The 17,761-nt window shown below is 41.7% G+C and overlaps 1 protein-coding gene across 3 annotated transcripts in view; it reads left to right on the top strand.

The window, feature by feature from the left end:
- The window catches only part of CUNH6orf89 (chromosome unknown C6orf89 homolog), a 39,371-nt gene that overhangs the window by 5,385 nt on the left and 16,225 nt on the right, over positions 1-17,761 (top strand). Inside the window, exons 2-4 of one of the 3 annotated variants that reach the window (XM_021715808.1) lie at positions 3,319-3,417; positions 9,575-9,782; positions 10,214-10,427. In XM_021715808.1, the coding sequence (XP_021571483.1) occupies positions 9,594-9,782; positions 10,214-10,427 (403 nt within the window). In that variant the 5' untranslated portion in view covers positions 3,319-3,417; positions 9,575-9,593. The remainder of the gene's footprint in view (positions 1-3,318; positions 3,418-9,574; positions 9,783-10,213; positions 10,428-17,761) is intronic. The other 2 variants (XM_021715809.1, XM_008064579.2) reach the window with 2 other exon arrangements.

Genomic DNA, 17,761 nt, shown 5'->3' with positions numbered 1-17,761 from the left:
ACCACGCCCAGCTAATTTTTTGATTTATTGTAGAGATGAGGTCTCGCCAAGTTGCCCAGGTGGGTCTCAAACCCGCAATCCACTCACCTCAGCCTCCCCAAAGCACGGGATTACAGGCTGAGCCACCGAGTTCAGCTACCGTTTTAAGTTATTACTCTTTTAAATCATATTAATCATTTTAATGTTTTATCAATTTTTTACCTTTCATATGTTGGTTTTTTTCCTTAGTGGTTTTAATTACAATTTTTTTCTTTCATAGAGTCTAACTTCAATTAATGGGTATCACTGGGTAAAATAGAATGGAATATATTCATAACACTAAAAATGGATACCCTACTACATGACTAGCACAATACTAAAGAACCAAGTAGGGGAAAAAGAAAGCTTGATTTATTCTGGATATTGCTCCCAGTGTTGATGATTGGGACATATTTAGATGGGCTTTTGAAACGTTCCTTCTGATCTACAGTGTTTAAACTAGATGAATCAGCATTGCATCTTAGAGCCGCCTAGCTGACATGGCATTTCAGAAGACTCAGAACCTCCAGGGTGATGTCAGTCAGTGCTCAGGACATGTTTGCATCTACTGAGGAATCAATTCTCTGCTAAACAGGGCAAAGAAGTTTACATTTAGTCTTCTTTTAACCTGTTTTCTGTTTTAAACAAACATTTTTATGGATAAGTTCTATCAGCTGTGCCTTCACCCTGTTTCTTCATAGACTGGAAGGGATTGTGGAAAACAGCTCATTAGAGCTGTCAGCTGCTTCCTTCTATTCCTGTAGTGCTCCTTCAGAAGTGAACGCGCTCCCTGGCTTACCTCCCACGAGCCTTTCTTGAAAGCAGGTTTTCTCAATCTCAGCACTTTTAAAATGTTGAGCGGGTCAGTTCTTTGTTATAGCAGGCTGGCCCGTGCATTGTAGGATGTTTAGTCTTTACTTACTAGATGCAAGGAGTATCCCTCCAGTTTGTTTTTTATTTTAATTTATTATTATTATTATTTTTAGAGACAGGGTCTTGCTATGTTACCTAGGCTAGAGTGCAGTGGCTATTCACAGGTGCAGTCATGGCATGCTACAACCTCGAATTCCTGGCCTCAAGTGATCCTCCTGCCTCAGCCTCCAGAGTAGTTGAGCCAAGTACAGCCTCCCAAGTATAGTTGTGAGCCACAGTGCCTAGCTTCCGTCCACTTTTGGTAATCAAAAATGTCTTTATTGGATATGTTTGCCTACTGCGAAAAAAGAATAAATAAAACAAAAATGTCTTCAGACATGCCAAATGTCCCCTGAGGAGCAGAATCAGTGTCTCTTAATTGGGAATGTTCCTTTAGTCTGCAGGGAAGAGTTGTTTAAAAACTTAGTATGTCCAGAGTGGTGTGTGATACCTTGCAATCCTGCCTGTGCCCTTGCAGGTTAAGACACTGTTTGCAAGCTCACTCTTCTGAGTTTCTCTCTTGGACCTCCTCTCTCGAGGTGAATGGATCACCATCAACTCTCAACTGATTTCACTCATTCCTGTCATGCTTGATGCTTAGCCATGACTTTGTGTTTGATTTTTTTAAAGTGACAAGATTTTGTTGTTTAATTAACATCATCATATCCAACTAGATGCCAGTAGTATCCCTCTAGTGAGACAATCAGAAATGTCTCCAGATACCCCTGTGGGGCAGAGACTCTTCCAGTTTAGAGCCATGGATCAAACCAAAGCCAAAAGGAGGGCTTCTTAGCAAGATCCCCAGGTGTTCTTAGAAACATCGCCAAGTTACTAGTAACTTCCTTTTCGATAACTTGAGAAATGTGTCACAATCTCTGGCACGAAGGATGTACGGGTTCCAAAAATACATTCAGTGTTGTAATAGTCTATACTTGAATCACCAGAAAAGAAAAAAAAGGGGGGGAGGGGGTTGGGTTTTGTTTTTTTGTTGTACAAACTGGGAATTTAATGAGTAGCAAAAGGGAGCAAAGAGCTGGGCATGCTGGCTCATGCCTATAATCCTGGCACTTTGGGAGGCCAAGGCAGGAGGCTCATTTGAGACTAAGAGTTCGAGACCAGCCTGGGCAACATAGCAAGACCCAATCTCTAAAAAAAATAATAATAATAACTTAAAAATTGACTGGGCATGGTGCTGTGTGCCTGTAGTCCTAGCTACTTAAGAGGTTGAGATGAGAAGAGGGCTTAAACCCAGGAGTTTGAGGCTGCAGTGAGGTGTAATGGCACCACTACACTCCAGCCTGGGCAACAGAGCAAGACTCTGTTTCTGAAAAAAGGGTGAGAGCAAACCAGAGGTTTACAAAGGTTATGAAACAGTCATCACAAATATAATGGTTGATCCTCTTAGACTAACCAGCACTTCTGTCCCCTGCAGGTTCTAAGGGCATACCAATGTGATGTTCTCTTCTGCCTGAGGGATCCCACCTTCCAATATACACACTTTACAGTTTTTACTGGAATTTTTTTCTATAATTCCTTTCTGAATTCTTTTCTTTCTGGTCCTCTCCTGAGTTTTTAATTTTTGTTTCTGGATTTTTCTTTTTGAGTTGGAGTCTCACTTTGTCACCCAGGCTGGAGGGCTGTGGCACACTCACGGCCACTGCAACCTTGACCTGCTGGGTTCAGGCAATCCTTCAGCCTCAGCCTTCCAAGAAGCTGGAGCTACAGGTGCGTGCCATCACACCGAGCTAATTTTTTTATTTATTGTAGAGACAAGGTCTCACCAAGTTGCCTAGGCTGGTCTTGAACTCCTGGGCTCAGGCAGTCCTCTCACTTCCGTCTCTCAAAGTGCTAGGATTACAAGTATGAGCCACCGTGCCCAATCCCTCCTGAGTTTTAATGGCTTTTGACGGAGTATTATTGGATAATTTATTGTAATGTATTTGAATGGACATTATTCCTACTTCCTTTCCTAAAATGTCCCTTTTGATTTATTTGTTTGTTTATTTATTTATTTATGTGTAGGAGTCTCATTCTGTCGCCCAGGCTGGAGGGCCCTGGCACTCTCACTGGTACTGCAACCTTGACCTGCTGGGCTCATGCAGTCCTTCTGCCTCAGCCTTCCAAGTAGCTGGAACTACAAGCATGCACCCCACGCCCCACTAATTTTTTACTTATTGTAGAGATGAGGTCTCACCAAGTTGCCCTGGCTGGTCTCGAACCTGTGGCCAGGCAATCCTCTCACTTCGGCCTCCCAAAGTGCTGGGATTATAGGCGTGGGCTACCGCGCCTGGCCATCCTTGTTGATTTAAACAGGAAAATGCCATCTCTGGAACCACTGGTCACAAATGATAAATATTATAGTAAGTTATTACTTCACTCTCTTTGCAGGAATTATTGTAGTCAATCACTTTCCAGTTCTCAGCCACTCAGTTGTGGTCAAGAGATACATGGTCTTGGAACTGCCAGCTCAGAATAGGAAAGTAAGTGGTAAGGGAGGCAGCATGCATAAAGGTTGAAAGCACCAACCCTGAAGTCAAGCACACTCGTGTTCACACCCAGGCGAGGCATGGGACCTTCCTGAGCCTTGGACATCTATGAAATGGGATTAATATCACACCTACCTTATGACCTCATGGTGAGGGATTCACTGAGATAATGTTTCTAGAGTGTTTAGCAAGGCACCTGCCATATAGGGTGAGAGCAGGAATAGAAATGCAGTTAGATATAAGTCTTTTTTTTGTTTTGTTTTGTTTTTGAGTTGGAGTCTCACTCTGTCACCCAGACTGGAGTGCAGTGGCCATTCCCAGCCACTGCAGCCTCGACGTGCTGGGCTCCAGCGATCTTTCCGCCTCAGCCTTCCAGGTAGCTGGAACTACAGGCGCGCGCTACCACGCCCAGCTAATTTTTTTTTATTTTACTGTAGAGATGAGGTCTCATCAAGTTGCCCAGGTGGGTCTTGAACCCGCGGGCTCAAGCAGTTCACTCACCTCAGCCTCCCAAGGCACGGGATTACAGGCTGAGCCACCGAGCCCGGCCAAGTCTTTTTAGTTTCTTTCTTTTTTTTTTTTTTTTTTGAGTTGGAGTCTCACTCTGTCACCCAAACTGGAGTGCAGTGGCCGCTCCCGGCCACCACAGCCTCGACCTGCCGGGCTCTGGTGATCCTTCCGCCTCAGCCTTCCGAGTAGCCGGAATTACAGGCGCGCGCTACCACGCCTGGCTGATTTTTTTATTTATTGTAGAGATGAGGTCTCGCTGCCCAGGCGGGTCTCAAACCCGCGGGCTCAGGCAATCCACTCACCTCAGCCTCCCAAAGGCGTGGGATTACAGGCTGAGCCACCGAGCCCAGATGTCTTTTTAGTTTCTAATGAACTGAATAGACTCTTAGAATTTCAGAGCAAGAGGAGACTTTATTTTTTATTTTTTATTTATTTTATTTTTTTGAGTTGGAGTCTCACTCTGTCACCCAGACTGGAGTGCAGTGGCACACTCCCGGCCACCACAGCCTCGACCCACTGTGCTCCAGCGATCCTTCCGCCTCAGCCTTCTAAGTAGCCAGAACTACAGGTGTGCGCTACTACGCCCGGCTAATATTTGATTTATTGTATAGACAAGGTCTTGCCAAGTTGCTGAGGGGGTCTTGAACCCATGGGCTCAGGCAGTCCACTCGTCTCGGTCTCCCAAAGTGCTGGGACTACAGGCTGAGCCACCAAGCCTGGCTAAGACGAGACTTTAAAGATCTTATGGTCCAGTCTTCTTTTTGGGTGCAGAAATAGACCAAGCAACTTTAACCAAAATCATTTCACTAGTGATTGGCAAAGCTTGAATAGAAATTCAGCCCTCTTCTCTCCTAATCCAGTGCTGCTTCCATTTTTCTAGCTATAACATTTAAATACAGCTCTCTGGAAAGTCCAAAAGTGATTGGCTTGGCAAATCATGCCCTACCCCTCCCTGTGGTGCATGGCCATGCATTGCTGCATGGTGGTGCATGGCCATGCATTGCTGCACTTCTCTGGCTTGTTTTGTGCCGAATGATGTTCCTTAGGAGTAACTGGAAATTTTGTGATTACAAAATTGATACAAGAAAAGTTTGAAAAATAGGAAAGCACAAATAAAATTAGTATCAGCTATAATCTCATTTCCCAGAGATCATCTACTCCCGACGTATTTTATTTATTTATTTATTTATTTATTTGAGTTGGAGTCTCACTCTGTTGCCCAGACTGGAGTGCAGTGGCCACTCCCGGCCACCGCAGCCTCGACCTGCTGGGCTCCGGCCATCCTTCCGCCTCAGCCTTCCAGGTAGCTGGAACTACAGGCGTGTGCTACCATGCCCGGCTAATTTTTTGATTTATTGTAGAGATGAGGGCTTGCCAAGTTGCCCAGGCAGGTCTCGAACCCGTGGGCTCAGGCAATCCACTCACCTCAGCCTCCCAAAGGCACGGGATTACAGGCTGAGCCACCGAGCCTGGCTTCCGACTTATTTTAAATTGGAAATGCTACATCTTAATTTCTGGGTTTTTGTAGTTGTTGTTGTTGTTGTTAGTATGGCTTTTAATGCTTTGTAATTCCTTCTCCTGACTGCTACTCAGAAATGGCAGAGTAAAGACTGTGAGGTCCAGATGAGGCTTAGGTGACAACTGACTGTGGTCTCAGATAAGTCACTCCCCACCTGGGAGTCTGCTTTCTATCTCTGTAGATTTGCCTATTCTTGACAGTTCATATAAGCATAGTCATAATAGGTAATCTTTTGTGACTGTCTTTAATGTTTTCAAGATTGACCCACATGTAGCATGTATCATGCATTCCTTTTTATCATCCAATAATATTGCCGTATATGGATATACCACATTGTGTTTATCCTTTCCTCAGGACATGTGGGTTACTTCCATTTGGGGGCTAGTATGAATAATGCTGCTATTAACATCATGCACAAGTTATTCTGTAAGCATATGTTTTCAGTCCTCTTGGGCACATACAGAGAACATTGTTTTCAGTTCTCTGACATACATAACTCACTACCTTAGGAGTGGGATAGTTTAACTATTTGAGAAACTGCCAAGCCATTTCCCACAGTGGCTGTACCATTTTGTCTTCCCACCAGCATTGTACAAGAGTTCCAATTGCTCCATGTCCTTACTGACACTTATTATCTGACTTTTTTATTATAGCTATCCCAGTGGATGTGAAATGGTATCACATTGTGGTTTTGAGCTGCATTTCTCTGGTAGCTAATGATGTTGAATATTTTTTTGTGCGCTTATTGGCCATTTGTATATCTTTATTGGAGAAATGGCTACTCAAATCCTTTGTCTATGTTTTTATTAGATTGTCTTTTTATTATTGATTTGTGATAATTCTTAATATATTCTGTATACCATCCCTTATCAGATATATGATTTGCAAATATTTTCTCCCATTTCTGTCATTTCACTTTCTTGATGATATCATTTGAGACACAAAAGTTTTTAACTTCTGTGAAGTCTAATTTATTTTTTATTTTGCTGTTCGTGCTTCTGGTGTCATATCTAAGAAGCCATTGCCTAATTTTGTATCAAAAAGCTTTTCCCCTCTTTTCTTCTATGACTATTATAGTTTTGGCTCAGTTTATTTTGTGTTAATTACTGTGTATGGTATAAAGAAGGGTCAAACTTCATTCTTTCCCATGTGGATATCCAGAGTTGTCCTAATGCCATTTGTTTGAAATACACGTTTAAAATACATAACTGATGCCAGGCATGGTGGCTCACACCTGTAATCTCAGCACTTTGGGAGGCAGAGGTGAGAGGACTGTCTGAGCCCAGGGTTTTGAGACCAGCCTGGACAACTTGGTGAGACCTCATCTCTACAGAAAATTAAAAAATGAGCCAGGTGTGGTGGTGTGTACCTGTAGTCCCAGCTACTTGGAAGGCTGAGGCAGAGGGATTGCCTGAGCCCAGCGGGTCAAGGCTGCAGTAGCTGTGAGCATGCCACTGCAGTCCAGCTGGGCAACAGAGTGAGACTCCAACTCAAAAAAAAAAAATTAAAAAATATAGCTGTCCTCTGGTGTACTTAGGATATTGGTTCCAGGACCCTCTCATGTACCCAAATCTTTGCATACTCAAGTCCTTTAGTCAGTTCTACCGAACTTATGTATATGAAAAGTCAGCCCTCTATTTATGTGGTTTTACATCTCACAGATACTGTATTTTGGATGCTTGGTTGATTGAAAAACAATCCACGTATAAGTGGACCCATGTAACTGAACTCAGCTTCAGCTGCTCATCACTCAAAAGCCAAACTCGAAAGACAAGGATTCGTGTAAGGAAAACAGGTTTACTCAAGAGCCAGCAACCTGAGGAGATGAGGAACTAATGTCTCAAAGATCATCTCAAGTTCCTGAGGCTGATCATAAGATTTTTAAAGGGAAACGGACTTGGGGAAAACTATTTGCAGGAGTTGGGAAGCTTCTTTGTCCTTGTTCACGTCACAATGTTTATTTAAATCTTGAACAAAACACAGTGTACATATTCTGCTTTTTCTTAGAGTTAGTCTCAACAGCTGCATACTTGTTCCTATGTTTTCAGTGTTTCAAAATTATCCGAGCCTATGTGCAAGCATAAGCAGAGCTCAGATGGAGTTAGTTATGTTAGTCTTTTGCCTCTGTTGCACCCGTACAGTTCAACTCTGTGTTGTTCAAGGCTTAACTATAGTTTGCACCATCCTTTTATCTGAGTGTTGGGAGTTTGGTTTGAGGAGTTCTTCCTCCTCCCCCAGTTCCTCAAAGTCTAGATTACATGTCTGTTAATCCACCATTAGAAGTCTTCTGATAAGGGGGGCACACCTCATCAACAAGGGTACCTGCACAATGAGTATTTGTATACCTAACCCTTAACTGTACCCCACAATTTTAAAATAAAAAATATATATTAAAAAAAAGAAGTCTTCTGATTCTGATTTAATTGATCTGGGTTGAAACCTAGGCATGAGTATATATATATGTATGTGTATGTATGTATTTTTGAGTTGGATTCTCACTCTGTCGCCCAGGCTGGGGTTCAGTGACACACTCATGGCCACTGCAGCCTCAACCTGGGCTCAGGCGATCCTCCCACCTCAGCCTTCTCAGTAGCTGGAACCACAAGGACGCGCCACCACGCCTAGCTAATTTTTTGATTTACTGTAGAGATAAGGTCTCAGGTCTTGCCAAGTTGCCCAGGCTGGTCTTGAACTTCTGGGCTCAGGCAATCCTCTCGCCTCCACTTCCCAAAGTGTTGGGATTACAGGTGTGGTATTACAGGCATGAGTTACCGTGCCCAGTCAAGTATTTATTAAAAGCTTTCTAGGTGCTTCCAATGAGCAGGCCAGGTTAAGATCTAATAAACTAAATGCTTAATAGTCACAAAGAAGACCACATAAAGAAGTCACTGGGAGGCGCTTTGCTAGAAGAGGAGCTGCTGGTATGTGTGCTGGGTTGCATTGGAGCAACTTGACTGTTGCGCTCCACCCTACAGGTGGTAGCATCTCCTTACTGAGTGAGTACACGTGTACCATGTCAGTGCTTTTTGAGGTTAGAAGCACTTCAGAAATGAAGTATGTGAAATAATAGTACCCTCTGCATTTAAAAATAAAATAAAAAAACCTTAGTAAAAGAGATCATAAACCCTCAGCACTGTTCTTCTTTCTGTAAATGAAAAATATTTTTGTTCTGTAATAAAAGTACTTTTTTTTTTTTTTGAGTTGGAGTCTCACTCTGTCGCCCAGGCTGGAGTGCAGTGGCACCCCAGCGTCGACCTGCTGGGCTCTGGCGATCCTTCCACCTCAGCCTTCCAAGCAGCTGGAACTACAGATGTGCACTGTCACGCCTGGCTAATTTTTTTTTTTTTATTGTCAAGCCAAGGTCTTGCCAAGTTGTCCAGGCCAGTCTTGAACCTGCAGCCTCAGGCAATCCACTCGCCTCGGCCTCCCAAAGTGCTGGGATTACAGGCTGAGCCATCGAGTCTGGCTGAAAGTACTTTTTATAAGAATGATTTAATTTTGTTTTACAGATGATACAGAGAGAACTCCACTTTGCCACTGTAGTTTTTACTTTTTGATCTATGGACCCTGTGAAACAGTCTGACTTTAAAGTAACTGAATAACACAAATTGACTTTGAAACTATAGATTTTAGGTCTTTTAAGTATATAAATACAAATAACATGCCCCTTGTTGTCTAAAATTGTGGAAAAGGATAAGGACTGCAGACTTCAAGGTCTTTTTTTGTGTGGTGGTGTCTGAAATCCTTGCTCTGCTAAGAACAAAGCTTATCAGCATGCTCCTCAGCAAATCTCACCTTCAGCTTCTCTTCTTGTGTTGCTAAAAGATCTCTCTGGTATAATTAGAAATAATTGATCAACAACACTGTCTATATTCCATGTTTAAAATTTGAGTGAATTACCAGTAGCAAAGCTCCTGTGAAACCTTTTTGGAGGCTTCAGAGTCCCATTAGGATTTATTGTGCTCCAGAATGTTTGACCACCGTGATGGTCTGTAAACTGTTACTAGCCCACAATCAAGTAACATATTCATTGTATTTTATTAAAGTGATGGTCAAGAAAGTAGCTTTGAGGAGGAAATACTTCAAGAAACCATCTTTCTTTTTTTTACGTTTATTTTCTCTCTCTCAGGGAATTTATATGGGAAGACATGGATCTTGCTGCCAATGAGCTCAGCATTTATGACAAACTTTCAGAAACTGTTGATTTGGTGAGACAGACAGGCCATCAATGTGGCATGTCAGAGAAGGCGATTGAAAAATTTATCCGACAGCTGCTGGAAAAGAATGAACCTCAGAGGGGGCCACCCCAGCATCCTCTCCTCATAGCTGTGTATAAGGTAAAAATGATTTCTGACTTGGAAATCACTTAGAGCACAAACCTGTCAACATTCTTCTCAGATATTATTGTTGACTGATTCACGTTTGAGCCTTGGTTTTTCTGTGAATAAACAGAAAAACCATGTGTTACCATGTGTTACTTGTTGTTAAATGTTCTAGATGAAAGCTGTCTTTATCATCAAGCTGTATTTGTTTATTTTTTAAATGATGGACATAGCTCCTGATTGTATAGTAGAAGCGTGAGCCTTTCCTTCCTCATAGTTCTCAAATTTTAAATGCTTCAAGAAATGAGTGTAAGTGGCTTGTTTATGATAATTGATTAGTTTTTAAGACATATTGGAAATAGCAGAAGAGGTCTGTTTTTTTCTTGACATCAAGGTATTTTGTTTGCAGGGATGATTATTAATACCTTTCCTATCTTTCCTTGTAGGTCCTTGTAACCTTGGGATTAATCTTGCTCACTGCCTACTTTTTGATTCAGCCTTTCAGCCCATTAGCACCTGAGCCAGTGCTTTCTGGAGCTCACACCTGGCGCTCACTTATCCATCACATTAGGCTGATGTCCTTGCCCATCACCAAGAAGTACATGTCAGAAAATAAGGGAGTTCCTCTGCATGGGGGTAATGAAGACAAACCCCTTCCAGGTAGAACGCTGCATTTACTACTTACTGTTTTCTTAACAGTATATGATGGAGGAAAAAAATAGCATTGTTATGTAATGAGAGACACCTTTCCTATATGGTCTCATCTAATCCAGTCACCACTAAAACTCTATGGAATGGAGTACATTTCTTCCACTTGCGGACTAGGAAACTGAGGCTCAGTGAGATTAAGAAATCTGCCAGACAAACACATCTAGTAGAGCCAGATTTAAGCCCTCTAATTCCAGAACTCATGGTGGGGTGACTTGTTTCCCCATAAAAAGTGTTTGACTGTATCTTATTCTATCCTTTCCCCTATGAGCCCTAGCCATAATGGATATTTAATAAATATCTATTGATTTATTGAAAGCATCTGAGTCCAGCTTGCTTTGAAACAGATCTTCTAACAGTGCTTGGCCCATTGGGCTAGGTTTTTGACTAGGTATATCCCTCTTTTTCAATGTGGTCTTTCTTTCTGTCACGGATCACTTAATTTAGTGCTCAAAACTGTATAAAATTTGCCAGTAAGTTAAATTTAAAAACACTTAAATTTAGTAACAGAGCATCAGTGGCAGCATGGGAATTCATAGTCTGGAAGGCCATTCGAGGGGTTTCCTTTTGAGAATAGTGTAACATGTGATAAGACTTGACATTTATTTTGAGGAAAGAATAGAGGGATGTTATTTTGGGATTTTTGGGGGGGTGATGTTTATCTTATTTGTCCATATGGAGGAATGTATGCATTAATATCACAAACAGATTATAGAAAGTTTTGTATAACTATGTTCTGAAACCTTCAGGATCTAGCATAACTTTTAAGAAAATGTTTTTTAAAAATATATACTAGTGGCTGGGCACGGTGACTTACACCTATAATCCCAGCACTTTGGGAGGCTGAGGTGAGAGGATTGCCTGAGCCCACGGTTCGAAACTAGCCTGGGAAACTTGGAGAGACCTCATTTCTTACAATAAATCAAAAAATTAGCCAGGCATGGTAGCATGTGCCTGTAGTTCCAGCTACTTGGAATTCTGGCTGATGTGGAAGGATCGCCTGAGCCCTGCAGGTCAAGGCTGCGGTGGCCGGGAGCGTGCCACTGCTTTCCAGCCTGGGTGACAGAGTGAGACTCCTACTCAAAAAAAAAAAAAAATTACTAGTTTAATCTAAGTTTTATATTTATAATGAAATTCTTTAAACTAAGACCTATCAGTCATACAGATCATCCCATGGAACAGTTCTCCATTGAAAGCTATTTTTGTACACTTAAGGAAGTCATGGTAAGATTTCTAAAATTATATCAAAATTGGAGGAAGGGAACATTGTAAGACAAGAACTGAACCCCATGAGTGTTTTTTTTTAATCAACAGCTTATATACTTAGTTTTTAAATTCCAGATATAACTTCCTTGTATTTATCGGGAAGGCTATTTTTGAAATATTATCAACAGAGCTCAAAAAAATGCAGTTTCCAACTCCTATCAGGAGCATTTGGGGAAAGAGCCAGAGAAACTTGTCAGTTAGGCCAACCTGCACTGCTTCCTCAGACACTTCATTCTCCTTTCCTGACTGTCTTCCCCTCACAGCCTCCCTAAAGGCAACTTCTTCTGCTCTTTGGCGTGTGGATGAAGCAAGCAGAACCCAGTTGGTGGCATTACTTTCTTCCCCCCATCCTATAAAGTCAATCTCCAAAGACTTTTGGGTTGAGAAACAGAATAGTCAATGGACAGTGATGGCTCCTTCTCTAAATCATATTTTAAAAATTCAAGGAACACTAGTGTCTGGCCAAAAAATCAGATTATTTGGTCCACTTTACATTAATATTTTGCCTTGCAGATGGAAATAAAATGAGTCCTTGGAGCTCAGTCATAAAGGGAGAGAGCATTGGAAGGGTGTGGCTTTTGTTCTTTAATGATGTTGATTCTACTAAAGTGCTGTTTTTACTTATAAGTGGGGATATTGATGCACCATGTTTTCCTAGGTGTGATAATTCTGGGACACTGTAGACATGTAAAACCAACAGTGTTTTTTACAGCATTTGGAAGAAAAATTAGGAATGCATAATGACTTGAGGGGTAAATAAAAACACATGGGTGATAATTAGTACATCAAGTGGGAACCTCTGGGTCTGTAAGAGGGCGAGAAAAACTAAAATGATATCATTTTTAATGTCTTGGTGCCAAAAAACAACTGCCTTCAAGTTAGGATTACTTAGCAGAACATTTAAAGAATATGCAGGGGAAAGAATGGCAGATTCCCCAGAGGAAACCCAGGAGCATGTTGTTTCCTTAAGTGCTGGCCTGTCTGATGCTCCTATGGTCATCTGGTGCCCCTTGCAGTGTGCCTTAGGATTGATGGAGGGCAGTTGAAGACTTGGTGACATACTAAAGGCTCTATAAGCAGTGCTTGGAGCTTTCCTCCTGACCCCGCCCAGGGAATAAAAGGACAACAGACTTGGGGTTCTTTTTCTGGGTTTCAGCCTCTGGTGGGAAATCCTGTCCCTAAATCCTCTTGATGAGGAGAATGAAGTGACTTTGCAGTGAGATGTGTAAACATCCCACTCTGTAGCAGAAAATAAGTACATAAGCTAACACTTTAGTACTTAACAGATACCAGACCCTGCTCAAGGGACTTTCCGGTTGTTGGCTCATTTAATCTTTACAACATCCCAATGAGGGAGCTTTAGGTTTTATCCCCTTTTTTAGAGATGAAGACACTGAGGCACAGAAAGGTTAGGTCACTTGCCTAAGGTCCCAAGGCTTGTAAGTCATGGAGCCATGATTTGAACCTGGGTAGCCAGTCTTCAGAGTCTGAGTTCTTAACCTCTGATGTGATTAGTTGTAGCTACACAGTAGAACTGAAGATTCTAGCTTTAACTTTGATTTTGGACTTTTACATTCTTTTTCTCTCTTAGCTCCCTGGTCCCTGAAGAGACAAGGTTCCTTCTGGCTGGTACTGCAGTTCCAGAGATATGTGGTCTTCCAAACTGTTGGCCCTTTAGAATTTTCCTAAACTGCTCTTTTCCTAGGCTTTCAGTCCAGCTCATCTTCCCCGCCTGCACCTTATGGATAACATTTGACGTACTTAGTCCTTTCTTTTACTTACTCATAGTTTTCCCTTTACATTCACATTCTTAGGGTCCCCTCCCGCCCTGCTCCTGGCCTCATATCTTTTTATCCACTTTGCTCCTGCTAACCATCCTCTTGGCTTTCACCATTTCTATGACATCATTGAGTCTGAGAGCTAGAAAGGAACTTCAGAGTTAGTCTAGTATATATCCCAGCTTTAAGAGGAAACTGAGGCCAGGAGAGGTGAACAAACTTGCTTTCCCAGCTAAAAGTGACACGATCACACTTGAGCCGTAGTTTCTTGACTCCAGTCCAGCATTCTGTCCATTAGCCCACACTCACTGCCTGCCATCTCTGCCCGCAGCCAGGCCAGGTGCCAGCATGTTAGGCCAGTTATTTTATCTACTGTGGCCATTTTCTGGTCAATTTTAAGTCAAAACACTCATTTCTGCCAAGGAATCCTAGGATAATTCTCACATACAGTGAGAAGGTGTACATTTTGAGCTCTATGCTTCCGTGGGCCCTCAAGGGAAGGATGAAGTGGATCCAGCAACATTAAGGAGTTTTGGAAATAGCAAATCATTCATTGGCTTAGAACTAAGGACCCAGTCATACCTAGAGAGTACAGGCGTGTGCCCAAAGATGAAATGCTTGGACCTCAAGGAATGCCTTATTCTTTTATTTGCAAAATAAGCTTACCTTCTGTGACAATAACAGCCCTGTCAAGCACTTACTGTATCCTAGACCTTGTGCCATGTACTTTATATTAATTTCCCAGTCTTCACAACAGTCACATAAGGCAAGTACTGTTTTTATGTCAATTTCAAAGATGAGGAATCTGATGTGCAAGGGGATTGATTAACCTACCTAAAGTCTCATATTGAGAAACAAATTTTTATGCAAGTGAAAACTCACGGAAATAGATGGACTCTGTGGTTTGGAGTCGTTCAAATATGTTGCTTCCTGCAGGAGGAAGGCTATTGACAAAATGATTTATTGGCTTCCCTCCATCCCTACAGTGTATGAAGATCATCATCAAGGCTTCATCCCTGCCTTAGGTCCAGGATTCTGGAAAAGGTGCTATACAAAAAAGCAGCTTCTGGAGAGCAGTCTGATTAAATATGGAGCACACCCCAGTGAAAGGCATGAGAACTTTGTTGGGGCTTTGCAGGTTTTTCTTGGGCACATTTCTAATATAAGAAATCATAAGGTTATATTTATTTAATCTTTATGTTGAGGTTTCTGTGAATTTAGACTGCTCATTTGATTTTTCTCCCCGTGGACTGAATGCTATTGTTACAGCTTCTGAGAAATCAGCCAGCCTGCTTCCCTCCCTCCCTCCCTCCCTTCCTTCCTTCCTTCCTTCCTTCCTTCCTTCCCTCCCTCCTTCCTTCCTTCCTTCCTTCCTTTTTTCCCTCTCCCCCTAAAATTAAGGCTTAATGAGGCCCTGATATATGCCAGGCACTCTTCTTAACAGAGCAGTGACTAAAACAGAAAACCCTCTACTCTTGGAGCACTAGTTTTGGCTTTGTGCCATTCTTTATTCTCTATCCAATTTACCCAAAGTGAGTTTGGTGTCCTGGAAAGAAACAAGTTTGATTTTTTTTTTTTTGGCCAGGTAAATAATTTGTGTGAAAAGCCTCGCCCTAATTCAGAATTCCAGAGTATGTTATGGTTGTCCACAGTGAACCAGCCTGAGCGAGTTTTCTTTGTAAACAACTCTCAGGCACCAAGATGGGTTACATGGGCCCACCCACTTTGCAGAGTGCCCAACGGGTAGAGAAGGGAGGGAGGGTCCAGTTTCTGCACTTTGACTTCAAGGCTGTGTTTTGTCTGAGACGGTTGTTGCCATTTCAAACAGTGAAGTGATTCCAAATCATGATGAGGATCTGGAATACAGATCAGGAACTTTATTGAACTCTTAAATGTAGAGTGTCTTTTCTCTGTCACACCTTTTTTATTATTTAAAATATCTGAGGGCAACCTTCAGATTCCCTCCCATTCTGGGTGCTTTTCTGTCCTCAATAAATCCTGCTTTCTAAAAAAAAATAGCTGATATAGGAGGATATCTGGAGTAAAGAAGTCTTGGGAACTCAAAGAAAGATAGGAGTTGCTATGTGACTTCCACTGGCGTTTCTATCAGGTGCTTCAAGAAGAATGGATAGAAGCAGAGGAAGGAAGTGAGGTGTAGCATGTTAGACAACTGAAGAAAAGCCGTGACCTGGGGTGGCATGGACTGGTCCACTTTTGGCTGTTTTCCTGGATGGGATTTTGTTCACTTTGTGGCCTGATGGCTCCAGCCAGACAGAACCTTTTCAGATGGATGAAGGCCAAACTGGAGTCTGGCCACATCTCTCTGAGTTGTTGAGGATTCTGTGGGAAGGGGAGGAGGAGCCTGCCCCTACCCATCCCCTACTCCCCAGTCCACTGCCTGGCATGCCTGTTCCTGCTTTCCCATTAAATGTAGGTACATTCTTTCAGGATGTTGATGATCTCAGGGCAACAGAGAAATCAAAAATAGTTCTATCTCTTGAAGTTTGGGCTCCCTCAATCCAGATGGGTGGCAAGGGTCACCCCATTCCGATGACCCCTTTTCCTCATTTCCCTCTTTCTTTGCTGGCCGGCAGCCTGGCCGCTGTGTCTCTGCCCCTCTCTCTCAGAGCTTCTCCAGGGCCCGGCCTTCTGAGATGACTTAACTCTACATTCCAGAGTTGATGTTCTTGGCTACAATTTTCATGATCTCCAAAGATATTTTTACTTGGAAATATGTATATTAAAAAAATATGCACACAAAGACAATAAAGAAGGGTAACATCTTGATTTTTGAAAAGTAAAATATCTCACCTCTATCCCTCTAACTCTTCTACTCAGGTAACAACTAGTAATAACTTGGTATGCATCCTTCTGAATCTTTCCATTTCTATATAGATAGGTATACTGTATAGACTTGATATGTATAATATAAAATACTTCATTGGTTCACACACACACACAAAGGGCTCATGCATGTGTTAGTTTCTGAGCTTGCTGAAACAAAGTACCATAAGCTGGGCAACTTAAAACAACAGAAAGTGATTCTTTCTCAGTTGTGGAGGCTAGTAGGCCCAGATCAAGTTTGGTAAGGCTGTGTCCCCTCTTCAAGGTCCTAGAGAAGAATTCTTCCTTGCCTTTTTCAGTTTCTGGTAGTATCCAGCAATCTTTGGCATTTCTTGGCTTGCTTTAGCACAATCCCAATCTCTGCCTTCATCTCACGTGCTATCTTTCTTCTGTGTGTGTGTGTGTCCGTGTGTGTTCTCTTCTTATAAGGGCATCATTTAGATTGGACTTAGGGCTCACTCTGCTTCAGCGTGACCTCATCTTAACTAATTACATCTGCAGAAACCCAATTTTCAAATAAGGTCACATTCTGAGGTTCCAGGAAAGACATGAATTAACATCATATGTTGATCCTCAACACTAGATGCTGTCAATGTTTTGCCAGTTAGAAAACTGAATAATAGTGTCTTATTTCAAGCTGCATTTCCTTGATTATTTGTAGAGTTGGATGTTCTTTTCATGTGGTTTTGTAGGCCATTGATAGTTACTTTTCTGTGATTACTTGTTCATCTTTAAAATTGTTTAAAATTTTTAATTTATTTAAATTTTTAAATTGTCAAATAGAAGCTCATTATATATTAGAAATATTAATTCTTTGTCTCTTATACTACATGCAAGTATTAGTCAAATTGTTTCATTTTTTTCTTTATAGCATTTTTGGTATGTGTCTTGCTTAGGAAGGCCTTCCTTGCTCTGAAGATGATAAAAATTATTCTTGTATTTGCCTATAGTTATTTTGGTTTTTTGGCGGGGGGATGGAGTCTCACTACATTTCCCAATCTAGTCTCAAACTTGGATTCAGGAGATTCTCCCATCTCAGCATTCTGCATAGCTGGGACTTGAGGTGCATGCCACTACTCCTGGCTCCCCTGATTATTTTTAAATTTTATTTTATCTGTTTACATCTTTTCCCCCCATCCTCCTGTTTATATCTTTAATCTAGAATTTATTTCAATACATGGTGAAAGGTAGAGGTCTAACTTTATTTTCTTCCATGTAGATGGTCAGTTGTCCCAGTATAATTTACTGAAACCACACTCTCCTCACTAAATTAAAATCTACCTCTATCATGAATTAAATACATATATATATATATTGGATCTGTTTCCACATTCTCTTTCTGTTGTATTAAGGTTTTCTTCTATATGTACACAGGGGGACCCAAGAAAACCAGAATTT

Source organism: Carlito syrichta, unplaced genomic scaffold (assembly GCF_000164805.1).
Source record: "Carlito syrichta isolate Samal-C Ts95f unplaced genomic scaffold, Tarsius_syrichta-2.0.1 Scaffold307715, whole genome shotgun sequence".
Classification (NCBI taxonomy): domain Eukaryota; kingdom Metazoa; phylum Chordata; class Mammalia; order Primates; family Tarsiidae; genus Carlito; species Carlito syrichta.
This window is presented reverse-complemented; position numbering and strand designations above follow the sequence as displayed.